Here is a 21,098-nt window from a genome sequence, read left to right on the forward strand (position 1 = left end):
GTCTCGTCGTTCGTCGTCATCAGTCGTCGCGTCGAAGTGCAAAACGACAACATGTTTGTCAAAACAGTTAATGCTGAAAGTCGTTTAGTCAAAAAAACTACTTTGTTTGTCATATGTTATTGTTTAGTTCAGTGTTCGTCGAAGACGAAAACTAGTTGAAAAAAAATCTGTTTTGTCATTGACTAGTTTACAATGAACGATAAACGGTCTCGTTTCGACGACCCACCACACTATTCGTCGAAGACGTAAACTAGTCGAAAAAAACTGTTTTTTCAACTAGTTTACGATGAACGATAAACAGTCTCGTTTCGTTGATCGAAAAAGCGTCGACGACCCACCACTACTATTTACTATATTAAATACTCTGTACTAACGTTTTCAGACTCATTATAATTTACTTCGATCCTAGCCATTGCTAAAAGAGCATTAAAAAAATTCTACATACCAAGTTTCAACTTTGGTAATGTACCATCGAGGAAGTTGATTCCTATGCAATTAACAGACCAACGTTATTCCATATTTGGTCGAATATGTCAATTCAATGTTAATTGTGATCTGTCAGCTGGGTTTGACGTAACGCGACCAAACTACTTAGGTCCCCGATTTGCATAGGAATCAACTTCACTGATTACTCTGATCATATATTACCAGTCTGTAACACTTAACCAGCTTTTAATTACGAAATCAGAACATTGCCAGTTTGTATTTTACACGCTTAGTGCCGTCAAAATCAAAAGTTTACAAAGGTTTTAAACAGTGATTAGGACTCAAATATGTACCTATTGGTATATCAAAATTGCGCTACCCCAGCGGTTGAAGAATAATAAAGAGGCAGACCTTAAAAAAAAGAAAAGAGAAGAGATGAACATACAGAAATAAATAAAAAATAAAAATAAAATATCCACAGCCGAACATATCCTCCTCTTTTTTGGAAGTCCCTGGAAGGAAGAACCTGCAATTAAACAGAATAATTGCTATGTATACTGGAACTCGATAAAACTTAAATATTTTATGAGCACTAAAAAATGTTCTGGGAACCCAAACTCCTTTTTTTTCTAAAAAAATTAAATTAAACCTAGAATACTGCAAGCGTTAACGCTTGTCATCAGCGTACATGCGATATGCTCGTCGCGACATTTTAGTAATAAAAAACATATTATTAAATAAAAAAAAATATGGCAACTACGAAAAGTGCGAGTAACGAAACGCATGTCGTGAGTAACATTTTATTACTAGGTACTACTAGAGAGGCAACTCGAAAACGGCTGAACGGATTGGGCTAATTTTAGTCTTAAAATATTTGTAGAAGTCCAGGGAAGGTTTTAAAATGACACGAAGTTCACCGGGACAGCTAGTTTGTTAATAGTAATAAGTAACTATTACTATTAACAAACTAGCTATGACGACTATATGAGTTAAACTACGCATAATAATATTATGATCGTTAATAATTGTAGTTCTGCTATAAAGACAAAATCTCCATTTTAGTTATCTTATTCCTCGGAAACGGCTTTACTGATTTTTACTAAAATATGTATAAATGCATACTAGCTGTGCCGGAAAAGTAATTGAAATTAAAAATCGCTATCGACGTGCTAATCAAAATGGGTCTAGTAGTAGATCCGATACAAAACAAAGCCAACCTAATGTACCAAAAAAGTAAAAAACAGTCATGGCGCAGTCGGATAAAAGATAACTCAGACTGTCTAAAACACCGTTACTAAGGCTGAAGAAACAATTACTGCAAGTTATAAATGATGAGAGCCTATTGTGATACTTAACAATGGTTGCCGTCCGCAAAACGAAAATTGAAAAGTATTAAAACTTCTAATTGAAAAGACGTTACTTATTAGTTATTACTAATAATAATTATTATTATGTCGCGTTAAAAAGTAATCCGGGATGCAAAGTATCCTATGTCCTTCTCGGGACTCTGGTATCTTCTTACCTTCTTAACAAATTTCAGCAAAATCGGTTCTGGCTTAAGAGGGCGACTAACCCAAAAAATCAAACATCGTCCTCTCTTCACACTCACGCCCGTCTTTCATATGCCAGGTGAAAAAGGACGACGCGGATTCATCCCCAAATTTCTTTTTTCTCAATTACTCGATAAATATACAACATTTTAAAAATCCGCTAGGTCGATCTCTCAGTGAAAGAATATTATACAATGTGTTAAAATATTAACTTATTTCAATGCACGCTTATGGCAATAAATGAAAAATTCGTGAATCTTTGTGATTTTTTTCTATCGAGAAAATTTTAAGATATCGTGTTTTTGATTAGATCGAATTCTCGGAAGGATAATGTAGTATCTAATTGTAGAAAATGAAACAATTCGGGGCTTATTTTCAAGTATAAAAATGAATTATATAATCGACACTTTAGGGTTAGTCGCCCCCTTAAGAGGAGTCCACACCGCCGTTAAAAAAATTGTTGTTTTATAAATTGTATAATATTGTTTTTAACGGTGTAGTCCGGCCAGTGCAATGGTGGCCAGTAGATCCGACATATTCGATATTATGCAGCTCCACCCATTATAGACAGGTTCTCTTTCCATCTAGTATGTTTGGCCTGGGTGTAGAGCCAATAGCGGGTTTACGTTATTCCAATCCAGTGGCCCAACAAGAATCGGAATGTGCAATTCTTATGAAATAAGGGGGCAAACGAGCAACCGGGTCGCCTGATGGAAAGCAACTTCCGTCGCCCCTGGACACTCGCAGCATCAGAAAAGCTGCAGGTGTGTTGCCGGCCTTTTAAGAGGGAATAGGGTAATAGGGGGAGGGTAGGGATGGGAAGGGAAGGGAATAGGGGAGGGTAGGGAAGGGAATAGGGTAGGGGATTGGGCCTCCGGTAAACTCATTCACTCGGCGAAACAAAGCGCAAGCGCTGTTTCACGCCGGTAAGATGTGAGAACGTGGTAATTCTCCGGTCGAGCCGGCCCATTCATGCCGAAGCATGGCTCTCCCACGTATAAAATTCAGTGCATTTCAGTTCATCCCAGTACCCGTTTACTTTATTCCAGTATAGCTGGATAATATCACTGGATTAGAATAATGTTAGCTGGCTATACCGCACGGCGGACATTGATCAAGTTACATGCAGTAGCTCTACCATGAGTTTAAAGCTAGTATTTATCGATACTCGATACCGACTGCGTAAATATTTAGTATGGCAATTTTAGTTCCGCAAGTGACCGCTAGAGGCGCTGTAAAATTTGCCATACTAAAAATTTACGGTGGTCATTGATGATACTTGCAGAAGTCTCCCAAGTTAAACAATACCTAGTACAACAAAAAATATTTAAATCGGACTTGTAGTTCCATACATACACTTTTGAAATTTTGCACATATTTTGTTCAGATGCTGATATAGACTAACATTAATATAACGAAAACTGGGCAGTTATGCAAATATTACATACATATTATTACATACGCGTCGAATTGATAATCCCTCTTTTTTAGTCGGTTAAAAATAGTGTACCAAAAGAATGGTACAAAGTTTGTTCAAACGCATCGGAATACGATCAAACAGCGCGTCAAACACAACAAAAATATGAAATTTCATCAAATCAGCTTCAAACAAATAAATGTTTGACAAACAAAAAAAAGTATGGATTTGAGAGAGTGTAAAACACCTTCTTCTGTATAGGTTCTGAAATTTTGCATTTGGCAGAATATGGGTCGATGGCATGAGTTCCATTACCACAAAACTTTATTTTCCATTCCCTTACCCCCACTCACACCGTTCTACTATCACTGAATGAAAATTTGACTTTTCATTTTTTTTTCCACGTGTACAAAGAAAATAAAAACTTTTCTTAATAGTAAATACGACATGTAATTTAAAAATTACTATAATTTAACACTTAAAATCTGTTAAGAATGAGTAAGACTTATTATAAAACATGTTAAAATAACCCAAATAAATTTTTTAATTTCGTTGTAAAATAGTAGAAGATTGCAGATTTTTTTCCAAATTATTTTTCTTTGACCTGAAATATTTGTTCTCTATCAGCTTGAATTCTTATGTAAAACTTCTGCAATTTTCTGCTATTTTAATTTCAACCGTATTTCAAATATCTGAGACTTCAAATTCGCTTACTCTCTTCCTTACTGGCTAAACTGACTAAAGCCTGTTTTCAGCACCAGTCTGCCGCGCAAACTCTGGTGAGTGTCCGCTCGTTCTAAGCATCTTCTTTCTATTTCTATTCTTTTTATCTTCTTGGCTTACTTTTTACTAACAAAAACTGATACCGCCTATGACACCGTAGCGTAACTTTGAAATTTAGCACTTATTTTATTTATTGCTTGATTTTTTCATATTAAATTATGATTACATTCTTAATAATATTAATTTTATTTAGTTACTTACTAATTAATATTAACAAACTATTACGAAATCCTAAAATGCCTAATGAGTGATTAAAACAATAGAAAATATTAATTAAACGGTAAGATAATAAGTTCAGATTTTTATACTAATAACTTAAAGTTATACTATCGTCGCCAATATAACAAATTATTCTTCAAAAACACTATACAATATAAAAAAAAAAAACTCTACAGATTGCACATAGACATTGTTTATATAATATACTTTATTCTACTCATTTAAAATGCGACATCGTGAGAATAATATAAAAGAAAACAAAATAATCTCGGAACTCAAAGAAAAGTATAAGCAATTTGTTATTGTTAATCCAAACTAGGTAGTGAACTATTTCAATATTGTTTGAAATAATGGTATAATATTATGTCCAAGTCTAAATTTCCATTTTCTGAAGAGACGTACCTTTTAACACTTTGGTAAAATAATTTGCTTTTAAAGTTTTTAAGCTTTTTGGCTGGTAAACTATTAGCTTCGCGTTATTATGTACTTAAAACACATACATTTAGTAGCAAAGTTTTAAGAAATTGATTAGTATAACTAGTCATTCAATTCATATTATTTTCATATTATTCATATTTCATATTATTATAGTTCATCAAACAGTGTAACAGCAATCATTATGATTGCATGTTTTATCGCTCAAAGTAATAAATGGGGTACGAAAACCATAAGTTGTAGAGAATGAAAGAACACACAATTTCAATTCATTATGATGTTTATCGCGATAACATTAATTCGGTATTGCCTCAAAATAAACGTCAGACGGGGGACTCATAAAACGATTACGATCTCTTTCATGTTACGTAAGAAAAACCCAAATCGCTTATGAATCACCATTCCTGTATTAGCTTTAAATACTAAAATTATAAGTAACAAGAAAAACTTTTGCAATAAAAAATATGTTTGTGTAGCTTTAATTCATTATTCGACGACTTCACGACCTCTGTGGCTCAGTGGTGAGCGCGTTGGTAGCTCAAGCCGGGGGTCGCGGGTTCGAATCCCGCCGACGGAACAAAAAGTTTTTCAAAGTTCCTGGGTCATGGATGTGTATTAAATATGTGTATCATATAATAAAAATCTTAAATATATGTATAGTATAAAAAGTATTAAATATATATCCGTTGTCTGGTACCTGTAACACAAGTCCTTCAGGTACTTAGCACGGGGCCAGACTAACGTGGTGTGAAGCGTCCATAGATATTATTATTATTATTGCACAAATGATATAAAAAGCATAAAATAACGTGACATTTTTCAAAAGTCTGAAATGCCTAGCTCTTGTCACGTACGTATTTTGCAACAATCATAAACTACAGGATACTTTTAAGTAAAATCAAATCAATTAAGCATTTACATTGTAAAATAATAAGCACTCTTACTCATTAAACACAACGGACATATTATTGTATACATGCAAGTTGTGCTGTATAATAATTATTTTGCCTGTCATGTGACTTTTACAATGTACAAAGTCTGCAGTCTCTGTTGACAGAGATAGTATAACTATACTGTGTAAATATTTTACAGTACAAGGGAATAGGAAATTAGTGTGCAAAAAAGTTCATCGATTACGGTTCGGTGTCATAGGAGGAATATTTTATATTTAACTTATTTTTTATATATAAAACCTTTCCAAATACAGAAATGGTCTTGCTTGTTCTTAACCGATATTAAAGCATGAAAAATTAACACACGTAGTATTATCTTTCTAGCTCTTACTAATTAATATATTTGCTCAGCGTATAAGGCTCAATTTACACCGGCGCGGAATGGAACAGAACGAAAGCGTCAATTTCGCCTCAACGGGTGAATTCGCTGGAATTCTCGAGCACTCCCGCGTCATCGTCGAGGACATCCCATTGTTTAGTCTGTATCTTTTACTGGACTAGTTCGCGGTCTTCCCCCGAAGAATTCTCGAGAATTCCGCGGAATTTTCGAGAATTCTTACTGTTGATATTCATTATGCTATGTACAGTTTTCTTTAAAAAAGTCGCTTCCATTCCATTCCACGGCGGTGTAAATTGAGCGTTACTTATGAAGGTCCGTTGTCTTTGTCGGTAGTCACGTTTCCTATATACCGGACAGAGACAAGCAGACCTTGCTATTCGCTGTTTAAATATTTTATTAGTAAGGAGGAAATAAAAATAAACCCACATTAAAATTCTTTGCACACAAACACTTTTTAATCCAACATTAACTTTTTTTTAAAATACAACAGCATCTTTTGTATTCCACGTAGGTAGCAGGAAAAGAAATTTAATATGTGTCAGGGGATACTGCATTTTATTCCAAGGAACGACTTAAAAGGTAGGAATAATACAAGCAAACTTTATATCTGGCTAAATATATTTTATCTCGAGACTAAGAATTTTCTTAGGGTCACCAACAACGTAAAACTACGCGATGAAGCGTAAAAGTGACTTTCCGATCGTCGTGGCAATCTACCGCGACCGAAAAAAATGTTGACTAGCTAAAAGCCGAGCTTTGTGAGGGCTCGCGTAGTTTTTCTGCGTGATAATAATCTTTAATCAGTTTTTTTTTTTCTTATATATTAATAGTAACCAAACCTTGACTGACACGTCTACATTTCAATAAAAATTACTATGTTAAAGCACGAATCAATAGGCGTGGTAGTTTTTCCGTAATGTATACCACAAAAGTGCTCAGGTTGTGGGATATTATTACTATAATATTACTTCACGAATAAGGCTATAGGTTACATTTTCTATCAACATTGGTCTAGCGAGTGATGCCGCTGCTTGTGGCGTAGAGCAAAATGAAATCTATGGCCTAGGTTATAAAGTGGTATTTTATTAGGGTGACGCCTTGATAATTTGGCTGCAGCGACATCGATTTTTCTCAACAATGACTAAAGCTAAGAAATTAAAGTTCATTGTCAGTATTCATCATGTCTTTATCTTTGAATTACTCATAGCATAACACGATTGATCAACTTTTTAAATAACACAGAATAATTAATGAAAGAAAAAGATAAAAACAGGGATTCAAATTTTTCCAACAGAGAAGAGTGATTTAAGCTTCCAAAATTTGTACATAGATTAGTTCAAGCATACACTTTAATTTGCCCATAGCTTATATGAAATATATTTATGGCTTTTAAATTACGCGACAAAAACCATTTTGTCGCTTACGCCCTTTCCATTTCTTGCTGTTCCATTTCTTGTTTTCCAAGCGATCTAAAACATATCCAAAACGATTTTTTATTTTAACGCGGCGTCACCTAAAATAAATGAACAATGTTTTTAGGAGTTAGTCGCTTTCGTTACAAAGTACCTGGATGACCGAGCTTTGCTCGGTATAGCAAACACTCATTGACTTCGTGTTACTTAATAACGCCATCTACTGGTCGTTAAAACAATTAGTTGCCAACAAAATAGTATTATTATTCGCCAATAGATGTCAGGAAGAGTCATATTTTTCAGTTTATCGATTATCGATAAAACACGAATAAAAAGACATTTTCTAAAAATGATTCCTAGCTAGATCGATTTATCGCCCCCGAAACCCCCTATATACTAAATTTCATGAAAATCGTTGGAGCCGATTCCGAGATTCCAATTATATATATATATATATATATATATATACAAGAATTGCTCGTTTAAAGATATAAGATAGGTATTCTATGTATATTGTTGTTAACTCTTACAGTATAACCAAAACATTTTAGTAATCTTTGTAGATTTTGGAGTTGCGAAAGTGCTTAAAAAATGAGTTTCGAACATTATTTTTTCATTTCGATATAAGTATTTGCTTCTGCATTACCATTTCAATACTATTATTATCTTATATTATTCCGTTCACAAGATGGCGGTAATAACATATTCTTATCAATGCTTCAATACTTGAATGCGAAGGGCGAAAAACAGCAAAACCCTTAAATTATTCGGCGTGGGGCCTCTTTATCAAGGGTTTGCCGGGGGTTTCCAAGGGATAAGGGAAATAACAACCCATTGAGAGAAACAACAAATGTTCTTACGATATTACACACTCGATACCAGAAAGGGTTGCGTTTTTTGTTTCGGTTGTAACCACAGATTTTAGAAGTAAGTAATCTAGTAAAATAATAAATTATTTTCCTGTTCTGTGGTTGTAACATTAGTATAGTTGTTTGAAAAAAAAAGCCAAGAGTTTGTTTTAAAGTTCTATTTCTAATTTATAAAATGATGGTGTCACAGTGTTTGTGCGCGAACTCCTTCAAAACGGCTCAACCGATTTTAATGAAAATTTGCACGTAATTTGGTTACGCCTGAGAATAGGTTTTTATCTACTTTTTATATTGATACTAGAAATAATTTATACGGCAAAACAACGTTTACCGGGTCAGCTAGCTATAATCTAAATAATAAGAATTTACTAGTTTAAACTGATTCTATTGGTATGTAAGTACTTACTACAAATTGTGTTACTGCCCTGAATTCCTTTTACAGCAAACTTTTGAATCAGCTACATACTTTAATTACAAAATGTAGGGTACTAAGTTCGGTTTTAATCTTCCCTCCAGTAGAGGCAACCTTCAAGAAGATTGATTGCCTAATTTAGAGATAGCAAGTCACTCTGGGTGCGATTAATTTCGAGTTTTATAATTTAACATGTCTTTGGCGTACGGTCGATATGATTTAGGCTCACAGCGTGCTCACAGCACTCATATCAACGGAGAAATTGATTAAAATAATGTAACTGCCGCCTCGAGCCGCTAATTTATTTTATTTATTCTAACATACCTTTATAAAAACACAAACTCAAAAACATGATAATTATAATACAATGAGTTTAAGATTTTGTTAGAATAATAAAAATAAATTGTTGAAAAACCGAAAATTGCCTATAAGTAACTACTGGCATTGGTTTTTCTATCGTTTTACTTTCCATACAAAATATTGTTTTTATTATCGATTTGGAGTTTTTATCATCTCGATATCAACATAAATATTCAGAATAGACCAAATAACTGGAAGACACGACATAGCCCTACTGTAGTATGATCTCATTTGCATATTGTACAACATGCCAGATATACCTATACGAAATCAATAAACTTTGAACGTTTGTTTTTCAATCATTTTTCTAGAGAGAACCACGTTTTCACATTTCCCGGGATATAAACTATCCGGATAAGTTCATTCCGGGACTCGAATTTTTCAAATGTCATAAAAATTGGATCAGTCGTTTTGGCGTGAGCAGATACATTGGTAAAGACATACTTCATAATAGTTTTAATTCTTATGAATTATTGCATATTATATTTCTGCGTATTTTTTAAATATACTCTTCAATCTAAAGGTAAACGCAGACCCAGCGCAGTCACAACGTTCAAATTCCTTTAAAATATTGTGAAGTTGTATCTGGTACACCGTCACCTACCTATAGATTTGTGAATTTAAGCTAAATGCATCCAATTTCAAGCTGCATCTAACAAATAAATCTAAGAGCTGGTGCATTCTGGGTAAGCCTCTTAAAGCTAGTCTAAGTTCGTATTAGCATATTAAGTACACAGTGCAGTCTAATGCAGTGCTTAATGTATGTGCCTAATTTCTATGTACCATCGTAGAAATGGATTCATATGCAGTTCACGGATCTATGTCATTTGGTCGGATTCTGTCAATTCAATATATAAGTTGTGATCTGTCGGCTGGGTCCGCTACTATGAATCAACTTCTCTGATGTACATACCTACCATCAAAGAAATTGGTTCATAAAATCGTGACTAGACTTGACATAACCCGAATAAATAACGTGGGTCCGTCATCCGTATATTATAATTATAATTAACTAGCTGTCCCGGCGAACTTCGTGCCACTTTAAACCTTGCCCGGACTTCAAGGGTTATTTTAAGACTAAAATTAGCAGAATCGGTCCAGCCGTTATCGAGTTATAGCGTTACTAACATAATTGGAAATCCATTTTTATTTATATAGATTAATTTTTCTGATATGATCTAATTTCTATGCATAAATGAGAATTTGCATATAAGGTAAATCAATTGTTTTCAAATTAGCTTTTATTCCGATTTAAAAGAATTTAACAAGATTAAGTAACTTTAATAAAAATATATAAATCAAGATTTTTAAGATTAAACAAACTAAAAATATACAGGTTGTTAGCTGGGTGAACACCATTATCCTTAAAACCATCAAATGAGCCCGTCAAAATGAACATAACGGTGTTCACCCGAATAAACTGTAGTCATCAGGAGACCACACTAAAGATCGCTTTCCGATAACAATAATTATTACCCCAATAATAGACATAATATGACAATCTGCTCAATGATTACAATTTGTAGTCGTGTTATCGTAATAACTTTACGAATACTCTGAAGCTTGCTATTTATAACACTGGCACTGTCGGTATCGACATCCTTAAAATAAAAGGAAATTATGTGCTAAGGCTACAGAATATATTCATCCATTAAGCTTAGTATCAGTCCAACAGAACCTCGCTGGTAATCTGTGAACGGGAGTCGGTGCTACTCCCACTAACGAAGACACATTCAAACTTTCTGGAACTCTTTCTCCTCTCCCTTCTTCGTCCTCTTCCAGGTCTTGAATGGATAAATCATTCCTATTCTGTAGTTTCTTAACTTTTTTAGGTTCTTCCTTTCTGTTGCAATCTGTTTCTTTCGGGTTATCCCTTTCGATAGTATTTTCTTCTTCAACAGACTTATGTGCTTGGTTGTCCACCATTATTGTGTTATTTACTGTGCTACTCAATTTTTCATCAATTCTACTTAACCTCTCTAGTACATTATCTAATTTCTCAGAAAACTTATCAACTTTATTCTGCACAGCAAGCAAACCTTTATTAAGCTCATCAGCTGATATGCTATCTTTTACTGCATTTACAAGAGGAATGCAAATGCTTTCACAAAACGTTTGTCTTTCTTTATCGTTCATAATTTGTATTTTTATTTTTCCAACGTCTTGATTTTCTTCTGCTAAAGTTTGAAAAGATTGCGACGGAATAATTTTAGTATCATGCTTACGTTTATTTGCTGATTCTTTTAATTTATTCTCAGAGAATTCAGATAATTCACTCAAAGTCTGATTATGAGTATCATCAGAACTTGGGACTGTGGTTTCTGAAGATTGTGTTATAGTTTCAGTAGTCTTTAAGTATTTTTTTGGCTTGAAATCTTTTTTGCTCTTGATCTTTTCTTTTTTATTACTATCTTTTATATTATTAAGATTTGGATCGTCTAAATTACATCTACAACCTCTATTTTCAGTTCTGGACTTTTTGCTCGACTTAATTGTATAATAAACATTTTCGTCGTTCGCTTTCGGAGGTATAGTGATCGGTATAAGGGTTTTGGCAAAATGTGTAGTTTTTTTCATAGTAGCATCTAGGAAATCTTCGTTTGTTATATTATTATCATACGTATCTTTATTTTCATCATTACTATCAAATTGCTGTCCTTTATCGAGCATTTTTGGAATGATATCATCATCGTCAGTCATACCTCTTTTGAGATTTCTTTTATGTATGTAAACGATTGGGTTGTATGAATTAGGGTCTCGAACGTAATTTGATAAATCAATACCATCGATCTCCAAGTTGGGAATACCTGTAACCAGAACAATTTATTAATGTAGTAGAATTTATGAGCGAAAAATTTATTTATTTGTTGCTTTTTGCCAAGTTGTTAAATTTTTCATCAAAAAATTTATTTGAAATACTAAAGCTAATTCTCTACAACCATTCCAGCATTTTTTTAATAAATTCTAGTATATTTTAGCGAAAAATAGACTGAACTTTTATGAGAGTATGCACTATGCAGTATTCATGAGCCAATTTGGCCATAAATTCTCTCGGTCTAGTTCCTAACAGTCTTAGTTCGGGAAGTGCCGTAAATATAGTTTTTAATTTCACCAAATATGGACCACTTTTCAATTTCGCATAGTTTTCATATTAGACAAGCTTCGTTGGGTATGTTTTAGCTAGTTTCATACACTAAAGGTCGGGATTATGTAGCCATTCTAGCTATAAATATTTTAATATTGTGTGACCAGTAACAAGATATTGTAAGCCAAAAGAGGACTATGCTTCTGCTACGCCTAAGCTTCTGACTACAGATTTGAATGACTGGGGAGAGAATTCCTAAATTTTATTTATCAGCATTAGTATATTTTAGGGAATCCTGCATCACAAACTATAAGTCACGGCTAGTGAAACTAAATTTTAAAAGAAATAGGGTAAATGACTAGTAGATTGGACAGTACCAGTCATTGGAAAAAGCACAAAGAACAATATTTATTAATGTTGCTTTAAAAATTGCCTGTTTTTGAAGTAAAAGAACGCCTGATTTTAAAGAAAAACAGGTAGTTTCTAAATGAACCTTAATAAATATAGTGTTTTTGTGCTCTGTCCAATGACTAGAACTGTCCAATCACTAGTCATGTTCACCCTATAGCCACTGCCATCTGCATACAATACCTGCAGTCGGATACTAACGACAGCTATAAAACATTTATGAAACGTTTGGGAGACTATGAATATTTTAGCTTTAACGATAAAAAGAAACTTCTAATATGCGGGGAACCGTCACAAGTTTGCATTAAATATTTATGACTAAATACAGCCAACGAAAACTCATTTCAAACGTCGATTGGCAATGTGGGGTTTGTTTAATAGTAGTCTGATTCTACTACATTCATTTAGAACTTTCATATGTCCTTTCTCGGAACTCGTTCATGCGTTAGAATAATGTTACATATCGAATTTATCAAGTCGTTTGTACACAGTACATAAATGAGAATTACCTGACTCCATAATTCTAATCTTGTTTCAATTTTTCTTTGTTTATAAGTACCACACTTCTCAAAATTATTTTCTAAAATATTACATCTGATTGCACATAAAATCATAAACATAAAATTAACACGAAGTGACATTTCTGACATCGATGACTACAACATAATTTTTTAATTGCTGTTTTTCATTGACGAAAGATTATAATAAAATGGACCGGCCAATCTGTACTTTGAATAAAATTTTTCAGCTGAATTTGCTGAATATGAACTAAAAAGGCTTCTATTAAAATTTTATACTAATATTGCACTAATTACAAATCCGTTTAACCCATCAACTCCCAAGCGGCACCCGGCTGCCGCATAACAATCGAATGTCTATAGTGTCCGCCATTCCCGCCATAGAGGTATTACGAGCATTTTTAGTTTATTTAGAATGTTATACAAGTAGAAGCTATAACATTTTAACCGTAAGTTAACTGTCATGTCACTGTATAAGATTTATTTCTCAGAGAGGGGAATTCCCGAAGTTACCTCGAGATTGCAAAAATTGAAATGGGGGTCCCACAGGGGTCTATATTAGGACCCTTCCTGTTTCTTATTTATATAAATGACCTGCCATTCTTAATTAAAGATAAACATGGGATAGTATTATTTGCTGATGATACATCTCTTACATTCAATATCAAACGGCTTAATGCGTGTTATGACGAAGTAAATAATGCTCTCTTAAAGATTGTACATTGGTTTAGTGTTAATAATCTTTTACTTAATAGTAAAAAAACAAAATGTATTAAATTCAAATTGCCCAATGTAAGGCAAACGGAAACCAATGTGCTTTTAAATGGTGATGTTATGGAGCTAGTGGATACAGCTGTATTTTTAGGTATTACACTAGACTCCAAGCTTCAGTGGGGCCCTCATATTGCTGGGTTGGCCGACAGACTCGGTTCAGCAGCATATGCAGTAAGTAAGATTAGACAATTTTCAGATGAAACAACAGCACGTCTAGTGTATTTTAGTTACTTTCATAGTATTATGTCCTACGGCATTTTGCTGTGGGGCAATGCTGCAGATATAAATACAATTTTTGTGCTGCAGAAGCGAGCTGTGCGGGCAATCTACAAGTTGGCCCGTAATACTTCACTTAGAGAAAAATTTAAGGAAACTGGAATCTTAACTGTTGCTTCTCAATATGTCCTATCAAATGTATTATATGTTAAAAAGAATATATATCAATTCACGAAAAAATGTGATACCCATGGGAGAAATACTCGTAATAAACATAAGCTTGAAATTCCGGTGACTAGACTTACTAAAGTCAAAAATTCTTTTAAAGGTCAATGTATACGCCTTTATAATAAGATCCCAGAAAGCGTTCAAAATCTCTCAATTAATAGATTTAAAAAAGTTGTTAAAGAACGTTTGTGTACCAAAGCGTACTATAAAGTTACTGATTTCATGAATGATAGTACACCATGGGAATAAGGTCGCCCCCTGCAGAGCTGTTTCATTATAATATGTATAATAATTGTACATTCGTTGTATTTTATTTAGTCATAATGACACTGTTATTTTATAATAATATATTTTTTGTAATTTTCCATCTTTTTAGAAAAAGATGGCCCCGTGCGAGTTTCTTACGCCGGTTCTTCTCGCCGGGTTAGTTCCCGAACCGGTGGTAGGCATCTGTGTAGCCCCGACGTTCAGAGAATATTTGAAAAAATTTATTCTGAATAAAAATTTTTGAGTTTTTTGAGTTTGAGTTTGAGTTAGGATTTGGCACTGGTGGGAATCCTTACTTTTATTGAAAATTGTACGGTTCCCTTAATTTAATTTATTAATAAAGTACAACCACATCGCATACATTTTTTACTTAAAACTAAAATAACAATTTGTATTATATCTAATGCACACGACAAGTATATGTAATTTTTTAAATTAAATAAAGTTAACCCCGTGCGATAAACGAATTACTGCGGTACGGAGTTGCAGGCATCAACTAGTCTTGTATGGGAATGGGAAGTTCACCGCGTAAGAAGAGAAAGTAATTTTACACAACACTGAAGACGTTCACAAAATATGTAATGTTATATCTGTTCTGTGGCATAAGAAGAACATTTTAGCGCTAAATGGTTAGGCTTTTCTACTTTATTATACGCAGGAAAGCCGTAAATTACAATAACCCTTCTGGCTATATTTAGAAAAAATTCTAAGAAACAACACTCTAAATAGTGTTTTTCTATGTCTATCTAATATTATATAAAATCCTCGTGTCTGAAACGGCTCGACACATTTTCGTGAATCTTAGCGAGTATATCGGCTAGGGTTGAGAATCGGACAACATCTACTTTTTATATTGAGAAGTGCATTTGTTGAATAAATAATAGTAAATTATTAGAACTCGAGACTGACGGCGACCATTGTTTGTGCGACGGGATAGCGATGGACGTTGCCATGGGGACGTCATACTTATTTAGTCACTTCAATAAAATAATATGGGCGAAATACTTCATATTATGGCAAAACAACGTTTGCCGGGACAGCTAGTTCAAAATATATAAAGCATAATATTACGATACAAATACAGCGCAGCATAACCTGTCTAGTAAAATCTTCTTGCTACGAATACGGTGTAGCACGTCTACGTCGTAGAATCCCACCGAGGGGACAAAAAGTTTTCAAAGTTCCTGAGTCATGGATGACTGGATGTGTATTAAATATGTGTATAGATATAAAAAAATGATACGAAGTTCACCGGGTCATCTTGTATAATTTAAAAGCACGATCTCTTTCCATTCAAAAAGCCCATTTATTTGCCTATCGACAAGGAACCAAATCATCAAAGTTTTATTACAAAATATTATGACGTCATAAAGTTACACTTAACCTCGATTCCTAAACATTCCTAATTTGGTTACATGCCTCACAATGTTCGTCGTTCACTTTTTATAGTCGAGATACCTTATCGTGCGTACATAAAAATAATATGATTCGATGATTGTATAGAGTAAAGACGCTACACAACTTTAAGATCGATGAAACTGGAGAGGTAATATTAATAACGATCTTTATTCAGCTTCAAACACGACCTGGCTCAGTTGGTGAGCTGTTGGTAGCTTAAGCCGTGGGTCGCGGGTTCGAATCCCGCCGACGGAACAAAAAGTTAAGGGGCGACTAACCCTAAAGTGTCGCTTTTATAATTCATTTTTATACTTGAAAATAAGCCCCGAATTGTTTTATTTTCTAAAATTAGATACTACATTATGTTTCCAAGAATTCCATCTGAGCAAAAACACGATATCTTAAAATTTTCTCGATCGAAAAAATCACAAAGATGCATCTAATTTTCACGAATTTTTCATTTATTGCCATAACCGTGCATTGAACTAAGTTAATATTTTAACACATTGTATAAAATTCTATCATTGAGATCGACCTAGCGGATTTTTAAAATGTTGTATATTTATCGTAGACGGGCGTGAGTGTGAAGAGAGAAGGACGATGTTTGATTTTTGGGGTTAGTCGCCCTCTTAAAGCCACCGAATATCCCTTTCCCAACTCCTGATGGCATAATGTCGCTTTTAAATAAGATTTGAGGCAACTAAAACTAGGTTAAAATTAAATTAAATGATTGTTTAAAATTAATTAAACTTGATACAATATATTATAAAACGTGAACGTGTAGGCGTGTACAATATACTTATACGATTTTGGTTACGCCTCTTTTTGGAATGGGTAAAAAGTCAGGTCAATCAATCTGATCAAAAATTCATAAGACGTAGACTGCTGCTGCTGTCTACGTCTCTTTCTACAGCGCATCCAAAATGTATGCCTGATCTGCTGTTTCGTTTTCACTTTTTTTATCACTCCCGGAGTGCGTAACAATTGTTTTGTTTTTTTCATAATACTATAACACCGAGGTCTCCGCAATAACTGTACTATAGCGGTGTATTCTGACCTTTATCCGGCTTAAATACTGTATTAAATAGTGTTGACAACAAAAGGTTGTTGTTTAACGAAGCACTAATTGGGAGAAGCGCTTCGTTATGAATTACACAGTCATTTAATAAGGGACCTGAATGTTTAAGTTTCGCTAGTAAACAGACGACGGTGATAGAACTATACCCTATTGCCTGGTCAACGAATAAGTAGAGATTTATATCACGCTTTTTTTATGAAATAAGGGGGCAAATGAGCAAACGGGTCACCTGATGGAAAGCAACTTCCGTCGCCCATGGACACTCGCAGCATCAGAAGAGCTGCAGGTGCGTTGCCGGCCTTTTGAGAGGGAATAGGATAATAGGGGAGGGAAGGGAAGGGAATAGGGGAGGGTAGGGAAGGGAATAGGGGAGGCTAGGGAAGGGAATAGGGTAGGGGATTGGGCCTCCGGTAAACTCACAGCGCAAGCGCTGTTTCACGCCGGTTTTCTGTGCGAACGTGGTATTTCTCCGGTTAAGCCGGCCCATTCGTGCCGAAGCATGGCTCTCCCACGTTTAAGCAAAGGTACTTTTTAAAAGTAGGAAAAATACTGTTACGGTACATGGTATACGGACACGTGGTGCGCAAGTACATACTCGAACCTTCTAAAAAGGTCCAATGTTTGTTTACGTGTTTACCCTTTATTTGTTAGCGTGTTTGAATTTAGACCTTATGATTGAGTCCATAAGGTCTAAATTAAATTCAACTTACTGCACTTATCGCAAGGACGGCAGTTTTATTGTGGCACATTCCCGAGCCTACTAGAAATTTCCCACGGTTGTTTACTTGTTTACGTGAAATCGGGAAATTTCTGGAATTCGTCTCGCCATATAAAAAGAGCCGAAGGCAGGCCCGGCAATTCAGTTCCTTTCGAGCTATCATCGAGGCGATTTCGGAGTGATCAATAGTGAGTGAACCAGTGAAACCTGCGACTTGGCTACGACCTAGGACAGTGATAGTGCTTAGTGATTGGACCTAGTGATTTGTGTTTGGACTTAGTGCTAAGTGTTGTGACCTAGTGTTGAGTGCAGTGTTAATAAAGTCTTCAAGAGAGTCACCAGGTCTTTCTCTCCAAATCCTCGAACCCTAGCACGTAACAATACTAACGAAACTATCCAAAGTTATGGCGAACACATCATCAGACATATCTAATGTACAGACTGGAACAAAATAAAGTGATAATTCTTTAGCTTTTGTATGTGTCCCTTGTAAAAGTCCTTTCAGCGCTGCTACTTTCACAGTGAACTCTACGAAGGGAACTCATACACCTATAGAATTATCACTTTGTTTTGGCGGTAAACGAGCAGTTGGATCACCTGATGGTATGCAATAGCCACTGCCACTGGAGAATCTACATCACACACGTATATTTCACTTTTAATGTTTTGACTTGCGTTCCTATTTCCCGTTTAGAATAATCACAAGCATTTTAATTAATGAAAATGATGATAACTATTGAATTCCATTTCTCACCCTTCAACAAACAATACCAAAGAAAACTTCGCTTGAGCTAACGAAACTTAGAGCTTCTTCAAAGTTTACAACATAATACAGCTAGACAAAATTCTGGCGACGACAAAATTTATATCCTTTTCTGTTTTTTAACTTTGTGTAGTCGTAATCAACCGATTTTGATAAAACAGTAAGTTTGAGAAAGGGCAGCAACATCTAGACTTTCGTAATTCGTCATTTTATAAAAGTTGAAATTTTTCCCGTATCTACCCGTATAGAGGTAGAAACGACCAACAACTATAAAGTATTCTGTTTTGAATGTCTACCTAACTTTCGATAAAGTACAAAGCTCATTTTTAGGGTTCCGTACCCAAAGGGTAAAAACGGGACCCTATTACTGAAACTTCGATGTCTGTCCGTCTGTCTGTCTGTCTCCAGGCTGTAACTCAAGAACCGCTATAGCTAGAATTCTGTAATTTCACAGATTGTGTATATCTGTTGCCGCTATAACAACAAATACTAAAAATAAAATTAAATTAATAATTGGGGGGGGCTCTTATACAACAAACGTGATTTTTTTGGCCTTTTTTGCTCTATATCAATAATGGCAACAGCCTACCTGTTGCCATTATTCATTACTTTATTTTTTCTCAAAGTCCTTAATTATATGTGTACTTTAATGTTAAATAATAATATTAAAATAAAATAAAAAATAAAAACAATTTTTGGCCTAATTTTGGTATGGAACCCTACGTGCGCGAGTCCAACTAGCATTTGGACAATTATTTATCTTATTTTCTTCGGGATAAGAGTAAAAATCTCGTCTCCCACTGCTGGACGCCTATGACAGTTGCTTCCCATTGCAAGACCACCTCAAAATCTTATACTTTAGGGGTGACTGACAGTACGACGAAAGTCTGGCTACCGCTGGCTCTTACTCTATAATATTTCAAACATAATATACATGGCGTCACTTCACAGCATTCAAACATTCTATTCATTCAAACGAGACCGTATCTAAGAAAAGTGACACAATTCTAAAATTGACCATTTTTCGCTTTCCATTTCTGGAGTAATTTCCATGGGCGTGACATTGACAATAATAGACGATTTTCGCTCGGCCCACTGAACCCTAAAACAGCATTGTGACCTACATCGCGCTCATTCCGATTGTAGGCCAGCTGCTAGCTCAGCAAACAATACCCTAACACCGAGCCTCAAGATCCAATTTCGCGTACTCAGAGGGTTTTCTCTAAGAGATGCTACATTTTAAGACTCAAAGTAGATGTTTCACAAAGCGTATGCAATGCAGATGTGTAACGAAATTGTTTATAGTAAATAGTGCCTTATTTTTTATCTTATATTTATACTAATAATATAATAAATGCGAAAATATAATATGTAATATAAAAGTAAAGCTTTGCATTTTAGGGTCAAAGCAGACCGCAACGCAACTCGTAGATATGCATTTCTAAATTTGTATAGATTCGACAGACTAGAGGGCCTAGACAAGCGGCAAGCGATTATCATAAACGCCAACGCCAACACTACAAAATGTATGGGATTTGATAAATTAGTATTAGCTAGCGAAGCGATGACTTATGTCAAATTGCATACATTTTGTTAGCGTTTACGATAATCGCTTGCAACTGGTCTACTAGGGCTTAATAGGGGAGTTGACAACTTTTTAAAAATAGTTAAATAAGCACTTCAGTTGTTTACAATAATACCTGTAAATTAATATTTTATCCATTATTATGCCCTAGAATGAGTTAAAAATTATTTTAAATACTGAATTCAAAATATGTCACAAAAACGCGGCATTATGGTCACGTCACACGTGATCACGTGTGACGTCATTGTTCATGAAACAAAATAAGCGTAGACAGAGCAAAAGTGAGTACTAACAACTGTCAATTTTTTTTGACTCTGAACGATGACGTCACTGCTTCAGATTGGCGTTTCCAATCACGTGACTTACAGTTAAAAATCCAATTTTTTCAATGTAAAATAAAATAAATCAATAATTATTTTTTCGTTATTTGTATTGTTTTAGAGTTTTTTATCAATAAATCTATAAAATTTAATAATTATTTTAAAATTTTAAACATACTGTCAACTCCCGGATTGCGTGAAACGTCATGCAATTCTGTCAATTCAATACAAATTTAGAAATTTAATTGCACAGTTTAATTGCTTACTATCATTATAGCCCATAAGAATATTTCTTTACATTGAGTTTAAAAATGATTAAAGTCTTTAAATATATAAAATTCTCGTGTCACAATGTTAGTCACCGTACTCCTCCGAAACGGCTTTACTGATTTTTACCAAATTTTATATGCATATTCAGTAGGTCTGAGAATCGGCTACTGGCTACTTTTTATATTGATAAGTGCTTTTGTTTAATAAATAATAGCAAATTATTACAACTCGAAACTGACGGCGACCATTGTTTGTGCGGCGAAATAGCCGAGATGGTCGTTGCCATGGTGACAT

At 34.5% G+C, this 21,098-nt stretch overlaps 2 protein-coding genes across 5 annotated transcripts in view; one reads left to right on the forward strand and one right to left on the reverse strand.

Moving 5' to 3' along the window:
* Positions 1-21,098, forward strand: part of LOC121736936 (sodium/potassium/calcium exchanger Nckx30C) — a 103,087-nt gene that overhangs the window by 15,906 nt on the left and 66,083 nt on the right. For 2 of the 4 annotated variants that reach the window (XM_042128405.1, XM_042128406.1), the window contains exon 2: positions 4,149-4,172. The exons of the other annotated variants lie outside the window; for them this stretch is intronic. In XM_042128405.1, coding sequence (XP_041984339.1) covers positions 4,149-4,172 — 24 coding nt within the window. The remainder of the gene's footprint in view (positions 1-4,148; positions 4,173-21,098) is intronic. 4 annotated transcript variants of the gene reach the window in all.
* Positions 10,585-13,274, reverse strand: LOC121736938. Its single transcript, XM_042128410.1, has 2 exons — positions 13,179-13,274; positions 10,585-11,983 (listed from the first exon to the last, which is right to left on the reverse strand). Exons 1-2 carry the CDS (start codon positions 13,186-13,188, stop codon positions 10,821-10,823), a joined length of 1,173 nt encoding a protein of 390 aa, XP_041984344.1. The 5' UTR covers positions 13,189-13,274; the 3' UTR covers positions 10,585-10,820.

Source organism: Aricia agestis, chromosome 20 (genome assembly GCF_905147365.1).
Source record: "Aricia agestis chromosome 20, ilAriAges1.1, whole genome shotgun sequence".
Lineage (NCBI taxonomy): Eukaryota > Metazoa > Arthropoda > Insecta > Lepidoptera > Lycaenidae > Aricia > Aricia agestis.